This window comes from Corvus brachyrhynchos, unplaced genomic scaffold (genome assembly GCF_000691975.1).
Source record: "Corvus brachyrhynchos isolate BGI_N302 unplaced genomic scaffold, ASM69197v1 scaffold14, whole genome shotgun sequence".
In the NCBI taxonomy this organism is placed as follows: domain Eukaryota; kingdom Metazoa; phylum Chordata; class Aves; order Passeriformes; family Corvidae; genus Corvus; species Corvus brachyrhynchos.
Genome location: NW_008239110.1, coordinates 14,847,562 through 14,867,520, shown reverse-complemented (window position 1 = coordinate 14,867,520; position 19,959 = coordinate 14,847,562). Strand labels below are relative to the sequence as shown.

At 40.7% G+C, this 19,959-nt stretch overlaps 2 protein-coding genes across 5 annotated transcripts in view; both read right to left on the bottom strand.

Moving 5' to 3' along the window:
• HINT3 (histidine triad nucleotide binding protein 3) overlaps positions 1-265 on the bottom strand; it is a 6,873-nt gene extending 6,608 nt beyond the window's left edge. The window contains exon 1 of the mRNA XM_008637955.2: positions 164-265. Within this exon, the coding sequence (XP_008636177.1) occupies positions 164-265 (102 nt within the window). The remainder of the gene's footprint in view (positions 1-163) is intronic.
• A 2,095-nt stretch (positions 266-2,360) lies between these two features.
• NCOA7 (nuclear receptor coactivator 7) overlaps positions 2,361-19,959 on the bottom strand; it is an 85,115-nt gene continuing 67,516 nt past the window's right edge. For 2 of the 4 annotated variants that reach the window (XM_017739584.1, XM_017739585.1), the window contains 8 exons: positions 19,748-19,957; positions 18,163-18,331; positions 11,252-11,399; positions 7,190-7,318; positions 6,895-7,047; positions 6,282-6,377; positions 5,563-5,636; positions 2,361-4,645 (listed from right to left, as the gene is read on the bottom strand). In XM_017739584.1, the coding sequence (XP_017595073.1) occupies positions 4,510-4,645; positions 5,563-5,636; positions 6,282-6,377; positions 6,895-7,047; positions 7,190-7,318; positions 11,252-11,399; positions 18,163-18,331; positions 19,748-19,957 (1,115 nt within the window). In that variant the 3' untranslated portion in view covers positions 2,361-4,509. The other 2 variants (XM_017739586.1, XM_008637815.2) reach the window with 2 other exon arrangements.

Here is a 19,959-nt window from a genome sequence, read left to right as displayed (position 1 = left end):
TCCGCCCGCCGGGCACACGCGGAGCTGGCCCCGGCCTCGCCGAAAGGTTTTCACCGAAAATAAAAATTAAAAAAGAAAAAAGAATGGGAACAAAACCAAGTGAATGCCTCCTGAGTTCATTAGAAGTTGAACTGCCGCAGAAAAAAACCAAACCAAACCATACCAAACCAAATGCGCAGTAAAAAGGGCAGATAGAAGGATAGTAAGTGCTTATGACGCTGGATCTTTCTCGTTTTTCACCAGAAAGCTGTGTCCAGCAATTCATTGATCAATACAAACCAAGAAAAGCCTTTGAGAAATTCAGACATTTTGCCCCTATATTTCAAGTTACTTGGATTTTTGTATGTATGCACAAATAATCTTAAATACCTTTTCAGCACTGTTGCAGTTTGTTCAGGGTCACTAGAGCAATTCCAGAGATTTTTCTGAGTTTACATTTTTTCTTCTACACTCCCAGCAGTGAGGGCTAAAGTCTGATATTAGTTTTAACTGCATAAACTGACAGCCCCGAAATTGTTTCATGACAGCTATTACTAATTCACAGTCAAAGTAAGACGTTACATAAAATCACAGAATGGTTTGTGTTGGAAGGGACTTTAAAGACCATCTAGTTCCAACCCCCCTGCCATGGGCTTGGACACCTTCCACTAGACCACGTTGCTCAAGGCTCCATCCAGCCTGGCCTTGAACACTTCCAGGGATGGGGCATTCACAATTTCTCTGGGCAACTTGTTCCAGTGCCTCACCACCCTCATCCTACCAACTGCTTCTGAAGCTAACAGAGGGTATTGGTAACTGGTAGTTAGCCTTCAATTTCTAAAAATGCTTTCTTAATAGTTTGTATTTAAAATCGTTTGCACCGTTCATTAGATTAGAGCTGCAGAATCACTGACCCTGCAACTTAAGTGTATTCTGTGCTCAAAAGGCAGAGTATTTGTCCCACAGATGACAGCCTACAGTGTTTAAAAAGGTATTGAGATGAAAAATTTAGACCGAGAATTTAAAAAATGCTTGTTTTTTTAAAGCAAGCTGTGCCTGTACAAACAGGGCATGGTTGGCTTTTCTACCTGAAGCAGCTCACTTGCCAGATGTGCCGACCTGCAGAGTGGTAGGCAGTCCCTTTGCAATGACCTAACCTGCTCCTTTTCTCTGTTACAAACAGGCAAATCAAATCTTTTAGAGTTTAAAAATTAGGATTATTCTAAAAGTAACTAGATTTTCCTTTGCTCTAAAGCCAGCTTTGTGCAAAACATCCAACACAAAACCTGCACTTAAACCAGCACCAAATAAAACATCTGCTATTACTTGGGTACTGACAAGCCTGATTTGTGAGTGTGCATTTGAACACCGTCCTGAATCAAAAATCTGTATCCAAGTAGCACTGAAGGAACACATGGTTGATGTTGCAAGAACAAGCTCTTGTTCTCCCTGAGAGAAAAATTACTAGTGACCATAATTTTCCAGTTACTTTAGGAAAGTTGTTACTGCCATTTCACTCAAAGCAAGGCTCATGGATAGCACACTTCTTCTATTTCACACGTAATTGTAGTTTGTTTTCTCTTAATGCCACTTCTCTATACAATGAAAACCAATAAAACCCAAGAACTCAAGAACTTTTAAGACATCTTGGCTTGGCTGGACATAAAAATATATATGAACACTTTGGAAATATGAAAAAGGTGCATACAAAAATGATGCATGTGGACATTTGACTTCTGGTAAGGGGTTGGCCAAGAAAGATGAGGGGATAGATGTCATTCACTACAGCTGAGAATAGCAGCAAGAGCTGCCAGGTCAACTGTTTAACTGTTTTCTGGCATTTCTTAGCGTTTTGTCATTGTCTGTGTCGGAGTGAATTCAAAACACAGCTCTCTTTTAAGACACACCATACTACACACACAGAACAACTAAATCCCAACACCAACCCTACCAAAATCTCCAACCTCCTTATCTGTGTTTGTAAAATACAGTATTGCTGAAATTCTCTTTTTATGAGGTGGCACAGGTATGTGTCAGCATAACCTGTAACTTAAGCTGTATCCTTTAATCTTTAAAATGTTCTAAAGTTTTTGAATAAAAGAGTGTCCTGGGTTGCAGTGTATTCTATTACCATCCCCAGGAAGAGCAGACTGTTTTACTACAGGATCACTGCTTCAGAGGACTGCAGCCACCATTCTACCAGACTGCTACCACCACCCTGCCTAACAGGGTGTCAGGTTGTACCTTGACTCTGTCAGTTTGACAGTGTTTTCTTTTACCTCTTTTTTTCCCCTTTTCTTTAATTTCCATTAAATTGTTATTCTGACTTAGTGCCTCCCACTGGTTTGTTTTCAAACTAGTACAAAGAGGAAGCATCTGTAACAAGTTTCTGAATGCATAAATTCCTTTATTGAAAATATTGTGATAGCACTGCATTACATATATTCAATACTCATAGTTTCAAGGGTCACAGAATTTTGATTGAACAACACTGTTTTGAATATAGACCACAGCGTTTAGATATGCTTTGACAAGGATAATATAATGGAGTAAGTTGTAGGTAGCAATAGTGAAATGTATGCAAAATGTTGAACTTGGTTTCATTTTGTTCGTTGTGGGGATTTTTTGCTGGGTGTTTGGTTGGTTGGGTTTTTTTAACTACTAAGTGGTCTTCTGCCACCATTTAAAAGAGCAAAGAGTGTTAGATATTCTGGGTATCTTCAAAGCATTATGCTGTTAGCAACTTCCAAAATATTTTAAAGCATTACTAATAAGAACTTTATTTATGGCTGTAGTAGACCACAAAGAAAGGAAGTGTGAAAAGCTCATGTGCAGCGTGTTACAGGCTTACTGTGTACAGCATTGTTTTTTTAGACTGTGAAACTTCTGTGCAGGATTAAGATTTAGAAATGCTTTTGAAAGAAAAGCAATTGGCTTTTTAAAATTATTACTTAATCTATTCAAAAAGGAAAGAGCAGTAACTAAATTGAGCTGTATTGCTCAGTTAATAATATTCCAACATTAGATTGTACTGGTTTAATGCACGCTACTGTCTCTAAAACTTGCCTTTCTCAGGACAATGAAGCATTCAAGTCTAAGGGCAGGACAGCGCCCTAATATTGGTTAGGCCCAGACTGTGTAAACAAAACCACAGCTTAATGGCAAAGCAGAATTCATTAGCAAACAGTGAAGATTGCCAGTCCTCTCTCACACTCTCTCCATTTACCAAAATTTTCATTTTGTAATATAGAGTCTTTTCAGCTTTGGTGGCGGGAGGGAGTATCTGATAATTTCATGAAAAACAAACAAGAATATTTAGTTGCTGTCAAATCCTAAACCAGACTGCTGCTTGAAGTATTTTTTTTTAAAGGAAATTATATACGTAATTATTAGGAAAGCAAGTTTTACACTAACATGACCTGGCCTGTTAGGAAAAGAACTTTCTTCTCTAAATCTCAGTTGTATTTTCTCCTTAATAAATTCTTCAATTTGTAGAGAAATGCTCATAAAAGCACAGTGGGTGGCTTATTTTGAATCACTTGGTGGTGATACAGAAAAACAGTTCTCTCTTAGAAAGGTCCTTCGGAAACAGTCAAATAATACTCGGGCAGGTGCTCAGAGCATGCTATCCCAATTCTGTGGACTGCAACAGAACTGATAAAGTCTACACCAGGGGGCAGCTGCCCAGTGTCCATACACTGCCAAAATAGTAATCTATTAACAGGAATGTGACAGCACAGTTAAGAAAAGGTACTATCCACCTTCTCCCTCATTTCAGGAAAAGAAAGTAAAACAGAATTATGCACTCAAGTGTTTCTGCCAGGAAAACAAACCCTCTAATTAGGGTATAATGAAAACCAAATCTCATTTACAAAATAAAAGTATAAAAATTAACTTCAGAAATCAAATAAATTGATTCAGAATAAATGCCAATGCATAAGAAACCTACCTCAACAGTAATTATTTATCAAAATGTGATTTGAAACATTAAACAAAAAACCTCATAGCTAATACATTTACAAAAAAAATATATTATACAATAACAATAAATAAAATAATTTTAAAAACATGTTCCCTTAAGTGCTGTGTACACCTATTTCTGATTCTTTTCCATGACAAATAGTATGCTGTAGATTTTGGTAAAGTAACCTTTTATTTTTGGTCAGCATTTGCATGTTGAACATAAATACACATGGAATGTACTAGACAGTTATAGCTCTTCCACAGGATTTTTTTCACAGTTACATAAAAAGTTTTCAACTTATACATCATGAACATTTTCATAAGCATTGTATCTTCAATGGAAGAGTGCTGGAAGAGGAAGTAAAAAACACTTCAGAGTGATCTCTTACTGGTCTTACTGCCTCTCAAAACCAATTCTTTTTTTCTTGCGTTGGTTGTTTGGTTTTTTTGCGTAGTCATGCTCTGGTACAAACTTGAGGAAAAAGCGTGTAATGTGGCGAGGCAGCCTGCACCTTCTGGGTAGCTTTTAAGTGCCTAATGGATCCAGTCCTTAAGGCAGTCAGTGTTTCACTCAAATGTCCATACTTCTACATCTTGTATTATGAAATCTTCTTTCTTAGTTAAGATGTCATTATTGAAGGTGCTGCAGGAGTTGCTTCGCCCATGATACAAATCTGCATCTAACCATAAACCAAACCGGCCGCTAGAAAGGAAATACACAACAAATTTGGTGTTATACAGAACAGTAAAAACACTGAAAGTTGTATAAACACTCAAAGAAGTGATATGGAGGAATCTAAGTGACTCTGAGGATCTCTTAGGCCAAATGCAAAGGGCTCAGTCCTGGCAAAGCACTCACCAAGAAGCTCGTGGAGCAGTCCCCTTGCTTTTGTTTGCTCCAGTGAGTGGAGCAGTGCGTAGGGCCCTGTGAGTGCCCGCAGCCCATGGGCCATCCAGCTGCTCGCACTGCCAGCTGTGGCTACACCAGGGCACAGACCTTGGGGTCCCTTCCCTGGCTGTCTGGATGTGGACAGAGCACCTTCTGGTTAGAAAGGAGGAGGGAAGTTTATCCACTCCTGATGCAAACCATGCCTAGCTGTCCCATGGTGCAACCTCCAAATAAGCTTTAGTTGGTTGTACAGCCTTAGCCCTTGATTTCCTACCTACTGACCTTTGAAACTCATGACCTGATTATGCCGTCTGTATTCTTGCTCTGTGCATCAACAGAAAAAAACTTAGTAAGGACCATGTGATAAACCCTAGAAACTGAGGGCAAAATTGCCATTAGGGATTATCTTCCAGTGACAAACCTCTTCAGCAGTGAGTGATATATCTACCCAAAACATCTGTTTTGTTCCTGGCTAAAAAAAACCCCAACTAACAAAACAACTCTGCCACAAACCCTACTTGCCTAACATCAAGCAACTCTAAGCAAACAAAACTGCTCTCAGTCTGTAACAGAAATCAGATTGCTGAGGTATCTTCTCTAAACAGTTTACTAGAAGTAAGGTCAGCCATTTTACTGGTAAGTTTTTATTGCACCTACCATTGTCCCTATTTCCATTTAAAATTTAAGAAAAAAAGTTGGCTATATGATTTGAAAACCAAACACTCTCTCACCCTCCACCTCCAAGCTCCAGAGAGGTAGTGTCTCCATTGATGAAGTAGGTGTTCTCTCCACTCCATTTGAATACCTGAGGAGGGGAAAAAACACGAATATGTTTGGACTGTGACTCTCAAACTACTGGGCACCTACTCTTAGCAGCTGAAAGGTGTGGTCATCTTTTATTTTTGTTCTTGAAAGGGGAAAAGGTAAGGTAGAAAGTAAAAGATCAGTACATACTTAAAACTATGAACAAGGCACTCTAGTCCGTATTTTAAACTCTGCTTCCCTCTCTAAATCAAGTGGTATCCTGTTATAAAGGAACAATGTGTTCAATACGGAAAACGTGCAGAAGCCGTGAGCATTAAGGGGTATTTCAGCAGCACTCATCTCTGTTTTGTTGTCACTGTGATCCTAAGAATGCATGAAATTATATTCTGTTCTTGATATCATTGCCTTCCAAGGTGAATCTTTGACAGTTCACTCCTTAACTCCTTCCTGCTTCCCCCTTCAATCTACTTAAAACCCTCTCCTCACCTTTACAGACTATCCTCTCTTCAGATAATTACAGACACTTCTGCTTAAAGTATTGCATTGAAGCAGTGAGTGATTAACTGCATTCATCAACATCTGGCACATCTTCTACACTCAAACATGCTGTCTTCATAAAAATCTCATAAATGTTTTAGAAGTGGAACCCAAAAAATCTTATTTGAGAAAGTGAACACCCACTTACCTTGAAATGTGGACTGAATGTATAGAGGAATGTTTCACCAGTGCCATAGTAATGGTCACTAAACCTGAAGGGATGTGTAGCATATGCTCCAAATATCTGTCAGAATAAAATGATTACATTACTTTTGTGGACAGTGCAAAATCCAAGAGAAAAAATCCCAAACATTTCAAAGTACTTTCTAAGATCAACTGAGCTGATTTTCATGTTAGAAGAACCAACTAGTGAAGTGTGTTAGATGTGCAAGTATTCCTCCACATCTTCTGTATTCTCCAAGTTAAAAGCCAGATGGCAACAATGGCAGCAGGATTGCTGACTCTAGGAGCTACTGAAGAATGAGACCTCCAGGGAGGCATTGTTTGTCACAGCTTAACTGAGATACCTAAGAGAGGTTCTTCCAAAGGCACTACTGCACTCATTGCAATTCTAAAGCCTTTATTAGTGCTGAAGTACTTGGCAGCTGTAATTCAAGTTTAGGCAGTAGAAAATATAAAAGAATACACCAATGTCTTATTTTGGCATGACATCACTTCACAGTATGAGTAGCATTTCATAATGATCACTTTTCATGATGTTTCCCTTTCAGCTCCACCCCCCCAGAACAAGCGCTCCTTACCTGGTTGTCCATATCCTTGATGACAAGGAGAACGGGACTGTCGAGAGAAGCCGACTTGCGGTACAGAGTCTTCAGGCTGGTGCCGTGCTCCAGCGTGCTGTATGCCAGGCGCCACGGATAGCCCTGCACCCGTGCGGGCAAGCGCCGGGCAAGCTGGGCAGGGAGCAGGGAATGAGGGAAATGGTTACACAAGCAACACAGGCACTGCCCCAGCCTGTTCTCCTTCTCACACTCGACAGAGACAGCACCACATCTGCTGTCTGCTGAAGGAAATCTGAGGATTTTCCAGCCATACCTGCTCTATGTGCATGTTCTCCAGGAGAGAACTGTGATGCTTTAAGATAGGCAAAGTATCATCATCATCTTCTTCTTCATAGTAACTGCAAACGCTCTTGCGTCGTTTAGCTTCTTCTACAGTTATGATCTGTGGCAAGAGAACAAGTGTCCAACCTAAAGCATAGCTCCTACACCATCAATCCTCTGTTGAAGTCAATTAATTTAAAACTTTCTCCTCGGCTGTCACACTATATGGAGCAAAACCACCATATGGGATGGTTTTATCAAGCATAGGTACCCATAAGAAAATGGGGAAAATCTTAACTGGCAAGGTGTCTTTGTGACTGCAGCACAGTCAAGGTCTTTATAAAATACGTTCCTAGTTGAAAATTACCAAACAGCTCTTTGGAAACTTCTGTTTATTCCTTTAAGGGTTTTTAATATAGTAATATTTTAAAAGGTGAGTCCATATAAATATTTCCAATATCAGGTTTGAATTGACATACTTAAAAATCAAAGCACAGACTTCTCTCCAGTAGATACAGGTAAGTCCCACTAACTTTTCCCATAAAGCTAGAAATAAAATGAGCATGCAAAACCATGCACCTAATGCTTGTCTATAAAAGGACTCAACAACCTACAAGGTGCTCAGAGAGACAGGGGACAAACTCTGGACTCCACGTGGCATGAGTAGCAAACAGGAGCCCAAATGTGGCATGGGGCAGGAGCTTCCAGACTGGCAGCACCGATAGTGCCCAGAGCTCCCTGCAGAGAGGAGGAAATCACCTCACCCATCAGCAGCAGCAGTCCAGGTGTCCTGGCTCTGGACAAGCTGCTGCTGGGGTGCTCAGCCTCACGGCTGGCAGAGGGCATCACCTGGCACAGCTGGAAAGCTGCCAACCCTTCAGTGCAGCTCGGGGCACTTGGCAAGTGCCAGGAGCCTCAGCTCTGCACAGCAGTGGGAGGTGAGATGAGGCTCGCTGTGTCCGGCAGTGGGGCTTTGGCTGGGGCTCGGTGCTACCATGGCACAGAGGAAGCAACAGCAAAAGCTCCAAAATGGAGCTGACAAGAAAGAAAAGAGGAAGCTACAAAACAAACAGGAAACCATAAACCTCCTTTTCCTTCCACGAGTGTATCACCACAGTGGTCTTGTCTTGGAGCAGGAATCTCAAGATGCAGCTGCAGAGCCCACTGTGCACTCTGCTATGCACCTCGCTGCCCATGAGGCTTCCAAATGGCTTTCCTGTTACACACAGATCAAGTTTTGCATAATTGCTCCATGCCTTCACTTTCACTGGTTGAACTTGCAGAAGCTGTCAACAGTCGAGACAATTGGGAAGAGATGCCTGGAGGTCCTACACACACCTACCCCTCAGGGGAGAAAGCAAATGCACTGGACTGACTCCAGCTGTGGATTTAACCACACAACAAAGCACAGAAGTTTTTCATGACGACCAGGACCGGTGAGGAGTTCACACAGCCCTAATACCATCAGTCACACCTGGCATCCCCAGTGGAATGAGAGCTACACATTGCTGCGTGCACTCATGTCCAGCCCATGCTCTCCTGCAGCTGCTTGGAGCTGAGCAGGGCACCTGGGCACTGGCACTCCAATAATGCAGGGTCAGGAAAAGTGAGGAAGGCAGGATCACAAGGCAAAATCCAGCCTGCAGAACTAACACTGCTATGTGCCCCTGCACATCTGAGCAGTTACAGGTATTCCTGCCCAAGATACTGCAAGAGCTCTACAGCTTCATCCTGTCCCTCTGGCCTCTTCTTCTGAGACCACAGATAATCCTGTGCCAGAAAATTTTTCGTATGGTCAATTTCAGGAAAGGTTTGCACTGCAAAATTAGGATAATTAAAAAACAAAAAACACCCCACAACAAACTGTTCAAAGAAAACAATCTTTCTACTTTTATCATTGTTCTTTTTTCACCTACTGAGTGGTTTGCCTTCCCTCCTCATCTCCCACACCATTATTGTATATATTTTTTTCAATTAACACCTTTTTCACCTTAAATCAAAAGTACCCAACTCCCCTTTTGATGACTATCTTTTAGGATAGTCAGGAGTGGGGGAAAAGTATCAACCAACAGCAAATCAACCAACAAGAGGTATCTGTAGCAAAATACAACCAAACTCACACAGGCAAAACCTATTAACACAGTTGTAAATTGACTCCAGAGACAGACAAGCCCCCCCTCTTCTCTGCATATACACCTATTCAGTCTCTGAACTGCACATGTGAATGAAGTTCAGTCAACAACTGTAGAAGGAGGCATCTGCAAGATCAGGTATTTACAGACCACACAAAAGCAGAAATGGATGAAAAGAATCAACCACTACAGAAACCAGATCTACAAAATCTTTCAAAGATTTTATAGGACTGAGGAAGGAAGATACCTGAGGTGGAAATGCCCCCTACCTGAGTGCGGAGCACATTTATTGCTAGGACAGAAGTACTGTCATCAGATTCACACTGTTCACATGGGAAACAATTCAACATACCTCCACAAAAGGTTCCTCCTGGTCCGGTCTGGCACAGTAAACAATTCGAATATTCAAAGGCTTTTGTCTCTGTTTCATCATCTAGCAGTTTGTTTTGCAGTACCCACTACTCTACCCCTGCTCTAGTGGCAGAGTTCTCAGCCACAAGTGTGACAGACAGCTACTGGCCATGGCATGCTGTGATAAGATTGCTTATATACTTCTCTACAATTAAGAGTTTCTGTTTCCCCGCAAGGGAGAGTGAAACTTTCACAGTCATCATGCCCAAATTTGGACGTTATTCAATAGAGATTTCCTGTCAGCCCTACTTTCAATTGGTAAAGCTGGAATGTATTACAAATAAAAGAGACATACCTCTAAAAGCAGTTTTCAGCTAATTCTTCCTTCCAATAAATATCTAAATACAACAGTGAGAGACAAGCTCCCAGTGTGGCCAGATCTCTCCTACATCTGTTCTTCGGATCACTGACTCTCCTTCGTTTTGGTTTTATGAAAACAGCATGCAAATAACTGAACAGTGAAATCTAGTGCAATGTATGACTGCACTCAGCTCTAAGCAACACAAGGAAGGCTTCTTTTTTTCCCCCCCATCTTTCAGTTCACAAAGCACCAACATTGAGAAACTACAAAACTGCAACACTATTAGCTCCTTGGGAGTAGAAGTTGCTGCATTTCAAATGACAAGTCCCACTTCCAAGCTCCATTTTTCAACAGAACATACTTTGATAAAAATACTCAAAAAAAAAAAAAAAAAAGAGGGCAGTAGAATTTAAAGAAAACAAGTTTATGTTTAAGACAAATAATCAGATAACTTTTTTAATGACCATCAAGATATTTCCCACTTTGGGATTCGTCTTTTTCATTTATTCCATATCCTTAGCACAGAAAGTGTTTGAGCATTCAGAAATATGATTTTTTTAAATGTGTGCAAGCTTATTTCTCTTAGAAACTAGGCTTTGTATGCAGAAGAAAGACATAACAAGCACAGGCATGCCAAGTGGTTAAAATAGATTGCAAAAGACCACACATGAAAAAGCCAAAGTCCAATGATAAAACTTATCCCACTTACACCCAATATTCAAACAGTACTGCTGTGTGCGCCAGAGAAGCACGGGTCTGGCTCATCACCACGCACCAATCCATTTCAACCAGCACACAGGGGTCTGGGTTAGTGTTTACGTGCATATATAGATTTTGAAGATTTTATTTATAGCACATAAATACATTAGGAAACACATTAGAAATTTAGCAATGCTGACAACATACACCTGTATAGCTTTGCAAAAGATTAATATCACATGGTCAAAATATTTACACAACTTCTGCTGGTTGCACACCAGAGAGCTTCCAGTTGTTTACCTGCTCTTTCTAGGGAGAGAAGAAAGGAAGACTGAAGGAACATGAGTACATTTCTGAGACAGACACAAGCCTTAAGAAGACCTCTATATAAAGCAGCAACTGCTACAAAGGAACACCATGAAAATCCTCAAAATAACAACTGCTGAGATTCTTAGCACAGGGATGCGTACTTGATATGCACATGCTTCATGTAAAGGCAGAAAGGACTCACCTCCCAGCTTTTAGTAGTGGGCTCACTAAAGAAGTTGTCAATCATGTCAAGCTCCTCCTTTTCTACCACAACAAAACCTTGCTCTTTGGCATCTTTCCCATATATTTCTGGTGACCACTGAACAAAAAATGTGTACAAGTGATCCACCCTGTGAAGAGAAGAGGAGGAGACAACCATTGCTCAGCGGTCCATGAACACAACACTGTCGTGTAGCACAGAGGTTTTGCCCAATGACAAAGCAGGGACAACCACACAAACAGGATACCTGTGTACCTCCACCCTCACTTACCACACAAAGCAACAGCTCCCTCTACCTGGGAGCCTGAACCACTTCAAGGTTTCTCTGCTTTCACTCCCCACAATGTATTTTTCTCCTTCCTTTGCTATATGCAAGACCAAAGCATCATGGTAAAGCAATGTGGCTTGTCCAGTCCCATTCATATTAAGAAGTCAAATTGATTGATATTACATCATACTCCCAAAAGTTGACTCCATAAAACATTCACTTTACCCATTTAGTTTGACCTCCAGCATAAAACAAGCCATGAGATCACCAGTGATGTCTACACTACAGTTCTAGCTGCCCTTTAAAAGTTATAGAGGCTAACCACAAAACAATCTTCATTCTCTTAGCATTATGAAAATAAGCTGTTACTGACAGCTTTGCTAATGATATAGTACCAGCAGCACATGCTCTTACATAAATGTAGTCAGCTCTCAGCCACTGTCTTTAAAAAGATGTTCCTTTACAACATCCATAACAAACCATGAAACAGTTTCTGAAGAAGGAATTAATGTAATAAGTTAAAATGAACACATGCCATTTCAAACAGCAATACAACAGTGGATCCACTATACAAGAAGTTGAATTGCCAACAGAAAAACCAGGCCCACAGTAAAGAGGGCAGATAGAAAGATAGTAAGTGCTTATGACATTGGATCTTTCTTCAGCTTTTCACCAGAAAGTTACATCCAGCAATGCCTTGATCAACAGAAAAGAGAAAAAACCTTAGAGAAATTTAGACATTTCCCCCCCCGTATTTCAAGTTACTTGGATTTATATGTATGCACGAATAATCTTAAAATACCATTTCAGCACCGTTACAACCTGTTAGGATCACTAGTATAATTCCAGATTTTTTCAAATCAGTCTACAAAAAGAATAAAGGATTTACTTTGCTTCATCATGGAAATGAAAAAGGAATAAATTAGCATTGCTCACAGAGGCTTCAGAAAGAGCAGTCTGATGATCTCTGCTAACTAATTTGAGCTTTAACTGAAAGAGAAAATTGACTTGAGCACTGTGTATTTTAACGTACAGTAGTCCTACTCCGGAAAGCTAACTACGTAATTCCTACAAATCCCTAAGAAAGGACAATACAATAGTGGTTGCTGCTGTCTGGCTAAGATCAGTTTGAAAGAACGTTTATGCAGGTGGATGAAGGAGAGCAGCCCACTTGTATCTCAGAATCACAGAATGAATTTATGTTTTAAGCCACCTCTGGAGATCATCTAGGCCAGCTCCTGCTTATAGCAGAGCTAACTTCCAAGTTAGAGGAGGTTGCACATTCTTGTCCATTTGAAGTTGGAAAAATCTCCAGCAGTGATTCTACAAGTTCTCCATGCATAGCCTGTCTCCTGGGTTTTTTTCTCTTTTACCTAATCATGATCTCCTCTGAAGCATGTAGCACGTGATCTGAGAAGGGTCTGGTGCCATCCTACATTTTCTTTTTCTTGTCCCCTCACCTTCTTTTTTTAACCAAGTGTCTAAAAGGAAGAGGGGAATAATGACGACCCAGGTTGTTTGGTTGTTCTTCTTTACTTGAGCCAGCAAGAAGCAAAGCCTTCATGACAGCAAGGACACACCACTGACATGCTCCATTTGCTCTCAACTTCCCCAACTCCTTTTCTGCAGAGCTACTCCCCAGGCCACCCGTCCCCACCCTACTGCTGCAGCGACTGCTCCATCCCAGGTGCACAACTTTTGCATTTGCTTTTTCTGAACTGTCAGCCCATTGTGTTGAGGCCCCTCTAAACAGCAGCCCTGCCCTCCAATTATGAGCACTCCCCAAATTTTGTGTCATTCCCCAAAATGACGAAGGTGTGTTCTGTCTCAATGTCCATGTCTCCAATGAAGGCATTAAACAGTATCAGTCCCCAAGCACACCGCTTGTACCTCGATGCCACTCAGACTAACTACCAACCCTTTGAGCCCAGTGGTCCGGCCAGTTTTACAACCAGCTGTAACCTACCAGTCCAGGTCACATCTTGCCAGTTTGGCTATAAGGATACTATGGAAAATTGTGTTGAAAGCCTTAGTAATGTGATGGTAAAACAACAATCCTTTGCTCTCTCCTTGCTCAAGGAGCTAGCAATCTCAAACAGAAAAGTTATTTGGTCAGTAGAAAAGCAATTTGCCCTCAGTAAATATATGACAGCTGATCCTGATGACTTCTTTCCCTCTGTGTGCTTGGAATGGTGTCTATAACGACGTTCCTCTCAGTGAAGCTTGACTGCCCTGTCCTCCCACATATTTTTCTTGATTTTTCTGACAATGGTTGCAGCATTTGTCTTTCCAATTATTAAGGAACACTACTGGTGAACAGAACCTTTCAAAAGATGATAGAAAGCAGCTTTGTAATAACATCAACCAACTTCCTCAATATACCCAGAACACTTCCTGTCAGGTCCCATGCACTTGTATATGCTCAGTTTATTTAAGTAGTACATAACTAAGTTTTTCCTCTGCAAGGGACAGTTGATAAATAAATCCAGACACTCCAGATTTAAGAAGCAACAGAATAAAATAGAAATAGGTGATTATAAAGGTGATGTCATTCTGAAAAGGGATGTTCTGCTAATAAAATTCTAGCATTATGCTACAGTGGTATTTCCAAGCTCACAACTGAAAACATTTGAGCCAATTTTTAAATTGAAAAACCACTTCATGAGGAACTTTCTTACAGCCAACTTGACAGCTGCAAGAAAATTTATCCTAGAACTCAATAGCTGTTTTGGTGATCACATGCTTATGAGTGTATCATGCACTAACAGGGAAACATCAATAAAACAAAGTACTTGGAAAGAGACAACTACAGAAACTTGAAGTCAGTAACTCCAGAAAGAAAATATTCAAAAGGCTCTAAGTCCAACCACTGTTCCTGGCCCAGAGAAAGAAATTAATCCAGAGACGTCCTATGACTTTTTTACAAATGTGCCTGACTAAATGATGATTCTTCACAAATCTTATGAGGGCTGAGGTATTGTAAGCCCTCATATGCTTTTATGAGCTTATACAGACTTCTATGACCCCTCATTATAAGACATTAAGCTAGAGATACGAACAGGTTTTCATAGATTTCCTCTGTACAGCTTGAGATATTATTAGGAGTCTAAGAGTAATCTCCTTGTAGAAGGCTAATTCAAAAGGATTCTAAATCTAAGTTTTATGCGACCTATTCCATTCCATTCCATTAACAGGTGCATGGAAGAATGATCCTTCAGCAACAGGATCCTGTTAATCGTTGTCCCTTTATGCAAAGCCCTGTGTAAGTGCATGGAAGCATCATCTAAGCATTGACTCCAGACAGCTGTGCTGCAAGTTCTTCCAGGTCTCAGCTTCAACTGTGTTAACTACAGGTTGTTACACACTAGCAGGAGTTACAACCCAGGAATATCTTGCTCTAGAAAAAGAAATCCCACAGAAACAGTAACAAAAACCAAACCAAAACTTACCCAAAACCAAAAAGGTCAACGGGGCAGGGTGCTAAAATTGAAAGAGAGAAAAAAGCCTCAACTCCTCTCACTTTTCCTCCTTGAAAATCTGTCTGCTTTCAAGAAAGAAACTTGAAAAAAGTGGATGCCTTCTCAGCAGCATGATCTCAGTGCAGTGTCTTTTACATCAACTTCAGTGCAAATTACACATTCATAAACCAAACCTGTTTGCAAAATTTACACTATGGAAAATTAAAGAGTTTTACTTCTTGACTAAGGAACTAGTCAATGCTATTATTTACAAACAAAGAAATTCTGCATTACTATCTCTGTCTTGGTGCAAGGCATTTTCCTCTGCAAGGCCTTGAGGAAATGTGTGACCTACTTACTGAACTACTAGTACTCAAAATCCACTAGGGTGGGAAATCTACATACCATTTAAACATAAATCCACATAGTAAGAGCACACACAGACTTACCCTCTAATACTGTGAGCTGTACCCATTGCAAAACTTCCCAGTAAAAGAGTCAATCTCTCTATTCGTGTCCAAGAGCATGGGTGCCCCTCTGCTCAGCTGAACCTGGCAAGAAGCTGCCCTGCACTGAGTGGTCTGTATATAAGGCAACTCAAGATGCCCAGCACCCACTCTGTGTGCTGAGGTGAGCACTGCTGTGACCAAGGAGGCAGCACAAAGCAGTGCTGCAGTCACTGATTAACTCAGCCATGCTGTGCTGGTCTCGGGGCGACGTGTGCCGGGACACATGCGGCACCTGGGAAGCCACGCATGGAGAGACAACACCTACAGCAGGCACAAAAGGCAAATGAGACTTAAGATTTAGTGACAGCCTTTATAAAGAATATCAGCCTCAAAGTTCTTCTTTCTGTATTAATAAAGTTTCCAGAGGCTTCCAATTAAAAAAAAAAAAAATTTAAAAGTACTGGGCTCAGAAAGCAGCAGCAGCCTGCACACGGAAGAGCAGCTCTGCTGGGAGCTGTGGGCTATGGGGCCCAGGCTGAAAATGGAGCTGTTTTCACAACTGATGACAGAAGCTGCTTTAACAGCAAACACTGTGACTGTGGAAAAAATGTAATTAAAGGCAAATCAGAGGAAGATTTAGCTTACATTAAATATAGACATGCAGACCAATTTTTTTCAAAAATCTCTCTCCAGGTTTGGACTGTTTTTTTGATTTTGGTTTTTTTTTTTTAGTTACTACAAAGCATTAAGATGCTGTACAAGCTACTGTGACTGGACAAAGTGTTTTATTTATTCTGCTTTGTGGCCAACAAGATGAGAGTGATATTCTTGACATTTACACATGAATATATACTGCATTCCAAATAGTTTTAAATTTAGTAAATTATCTCACATTTTGTCTAAAATACATTGCAAAGCTATCCCAAACAACCTACTATTCATGTCACTCTCAAAATGCAACACTTATGCTTATATTCTATACAATACTGATGCAAGAATATCCCCAGCAGGTAGGAAGTGTTGTGTTTTGCTTTGGGAAAGCATCCAAGAGCTTGGAGAAAACACTGTCTTGTTCAAGAGGCAAAGACATGTCTTGCATTAATACAAAGGAGTGGGTCTCACATTTAATTTCTGCTCCAAGTTCTACTTGATCTTTCATGCAAATCTGTGATGTTAAAACAGGCATGAATAGCACCAAAAAGACCCAATCTTACAACCAGTCATTCACCACTATTTTTGATCAAGATCCAAACAGCAGCCCCAACATCAAAGCTCTCGTCTGTCAGCCAGCATGGCCAGGTGCTGCTGCAGCAGCTCACTGCAGAAGTTACTTTTTCCTTATTATAAAAACTGGAATACAAACCAGTTGTCAACACTTCAGTTTATATATGGATTAGGTCTGCTCACCATTCAGAAAGCTTCTGCTCATAAAAGGGCAAGCAGAAAAGCTGTTTTCCAAGTCTGTGGTAAGAAGCTTGATAGATTTACCTGTTGCACAGAGCAATTATTAGAGATGACCTCAATCAGCTCAGCAGCTTTATTCACAGTTAGCTACATTATCCCCAAAGCAGTAACTGACCTTGTGTTGTATCGCGGCATCACTTCAACTCCTTGAAGTATTTTCTCACACTTTAACCTAGAATTTTCTGAACCCACCCTTTTGCAATCCCGGAGGAGTCAAGGACTGGGATCCGCAGATAGCAAGCAACCCAAAAGTTATCCAGCTACTCTCCCAAGGGCCACATTCCAGCTGGATTAAACCTCTCCCTCTCCTCCACGAAGAGTTCTAGGACAGCAACTTCCACACTACTACAGACAGTCAAAACACTCCTTTTTAAACCACAAAAAATATAAACACTTAAATCAACACACGCTACACATTTGAAATTAAAATTATTAAATAAAAATTATTTTTAGAAAATTGACTGCATCTGAAAGAGACACCTCTGAGATTGATCACAAGTCCAGATTCCTCCTTCCTGGTATCTAATTTACCAGAATTACTGATTTTGGTTCATCAACAGACCAGAGAATTGCTCTAGCTGCCTTCTGTCAAGAAAAGGATCACATATTTGATTCCTCACAGCCAGTGAAAATTCTTAGGTGATTTATGTGGAAAATCACAGACCTCCACTTTTTAAGTTTGTTGTTTGCTTTTTTCTAGAGTACTATTTATGCATTAATACACATCTACAGGAACACATGTTATGTTCCTCGATTTTACTGCAAAGGGACTATTTTTTAATGGGACAAAAGACAGAAATAGACAGAATAACCTGTTTAGTTAGGAGTGCCTCCCTTTTCCCACACGATGCCCTTTGCTCATATGAAATAGCTATTTTTTTAAGCACTAACACCTTAGTGCATTTTATGATGCTCCAGCCACTGCTCCCTTTTCCCCCTTTCCCTCACTTCCTAGACTACAGCTGAAACCCTGATCATCTCCCATTTTTATTACATGTTAGCTGCACTTATATCACTTTTTCCATCTTCAAGTGGCACCTGAGCCCTTTTTTCTTCCTACTGAGAGCCATATTAGACCAGAAATAAACACTGCTTTATGTCACTGGCATGCAATGAAATGAGGGCACCCCTCACCATCCCTGCTGCACTTCATACCTTGGACCATGCAGGGAATGTCAGATTCAACTCTAGAAAGCACTACAGATTTGAAAAGTAACAGACAGACATTTTTGTGCTAAGAGGAGTACAGCTTACCTTTCCCGAGGAACAGCAAACCAGTACTCTGGTTGCTTTATCTTTTTACTGTATTGTTGAGACATGGTCGTGCTCTGAGACACAAAGGACTTTCTCATGGGCTTGCCTACTTTAATGCACAGAAACATTGGAGGAGTCTTGCTCTTCTCCTCTTTTGAAGGAAGCATATCTGAACGAGACACAAGAGAAATGGTCTGCTTACAGGAAAGTAAAATACTGCAGCTGATAAAACACTGTGACCAAGATTAATAATCTTGTGCAAAGGAATACTCAGAGGCACCATACACAGAATTACACCTGACTTCAACAGCACAACTGGTTTAGTAAAACCACGTTCATCCTAAACTGAGGCCATTTATTCCCATTTTGTCACAGCCTGTATCCCCCTCAGCGGTACAGCTATGTACAGAACAGCCCTGTAAAGAAATAGGTAAGATGACCTGGCTGGGTGCTGCCTGCAACATGAAGCAGGCAAATAAAGGGGACATGTTTGGGTCCCAAAAACCCATCCAGTTGATGGGTAATCTTGCATGCACACACACACAAAAAGCCCAATCAGTTTCTTGACTCTTTCAGTCACACAGCCATACAAGCACCTTTTGTCTGCACAAGACAGGGCCAAGCCTAGAAGCAGTTTAAGCTCCTTAAATTGCTAATATGAAAAAAACCCCTGCTTATTAAACTACAGCCTCAATCACACTGAGGTTGCCTTCTTTGTTTTAGGCATACACATACAGCCAAATACAACCAGCAGGATATAAACCCTTACAAAAAAAAAGGAAAAATCATTTTAAGAAAAACTGTTCTTAAAATAAAGACTTCCACTTTAAGCATCCCCCACCACCTGATATGAATCAAGGGTATGTCCACTGGTTCATTACATTACCCAGAGAGGAGCATCAACGCTCCAGGACACACTAGTGCTTAGAGGCACTGGGCTGCCATAGAAATGGTAATATGTGTGCACACGCTCTGAACAGAGACTTCATTCCGTTACGTGCTTTCCTGGAACAGCCTGAATTATTTCTGATAACGCAACGACCAATCAGGAAAAAAGTGATCAGTCAGTAGGACTATACATGTATTCCTGTTTATCACTTCTTTAAGGGTTTCCATAGCATGAGAGACACCAGACACACGCCAATAGTGTGAAGAATACTTTGGTACCCTTTGGTACCTTCATAGCAGTGCTCTATTACTTTGGATACTATCAGAAACCCACTGACAGACTTCAGTGAGGCAACAGGGGTTACCAATGTGGAGTGACAATTCCTAGGCCATGAAGTGTCCCTGCCAATACTGAACTGGATGACATCTCACTGTCCTTCTTAAAGCCAGCAAACAGAAGTAAAGATTATGTAAAGAGTGATCAATGAATGTGGAAAGAGCACACAAGCTACTTATCAAACTACAAGCTTAGAGAATTTGAAGATAGCAGATAACATAAAATCGAAATACACAAAGAGTAAAAAAGAGACCAGGCATTACAGAAAGAGGGAATCTAGAGTAGAAGGCTGTCAGTTCAAAGGTTACCGTCATAATGCTGTCCAAGTCTCAGAGGAAACAAGGATAACCAGAGACCTACCTTCAATTGGCACTTGAATTTTCTGCAGCAGCCACAGTCTGATTTCTGATTGATTGTCTAACTGTGTTTCTTGACAGGTCTTGTCTATAGCTGGTACTAATGAAGAGTCCACAGACTCTTTCAGATCCTTTTCCTCTGCAGCTGCTGAGCTGATTTCTAATGAAGGTGCTTTCCTTTCAACACAGAAGGAATCAAGCTCCATACTTTTAACT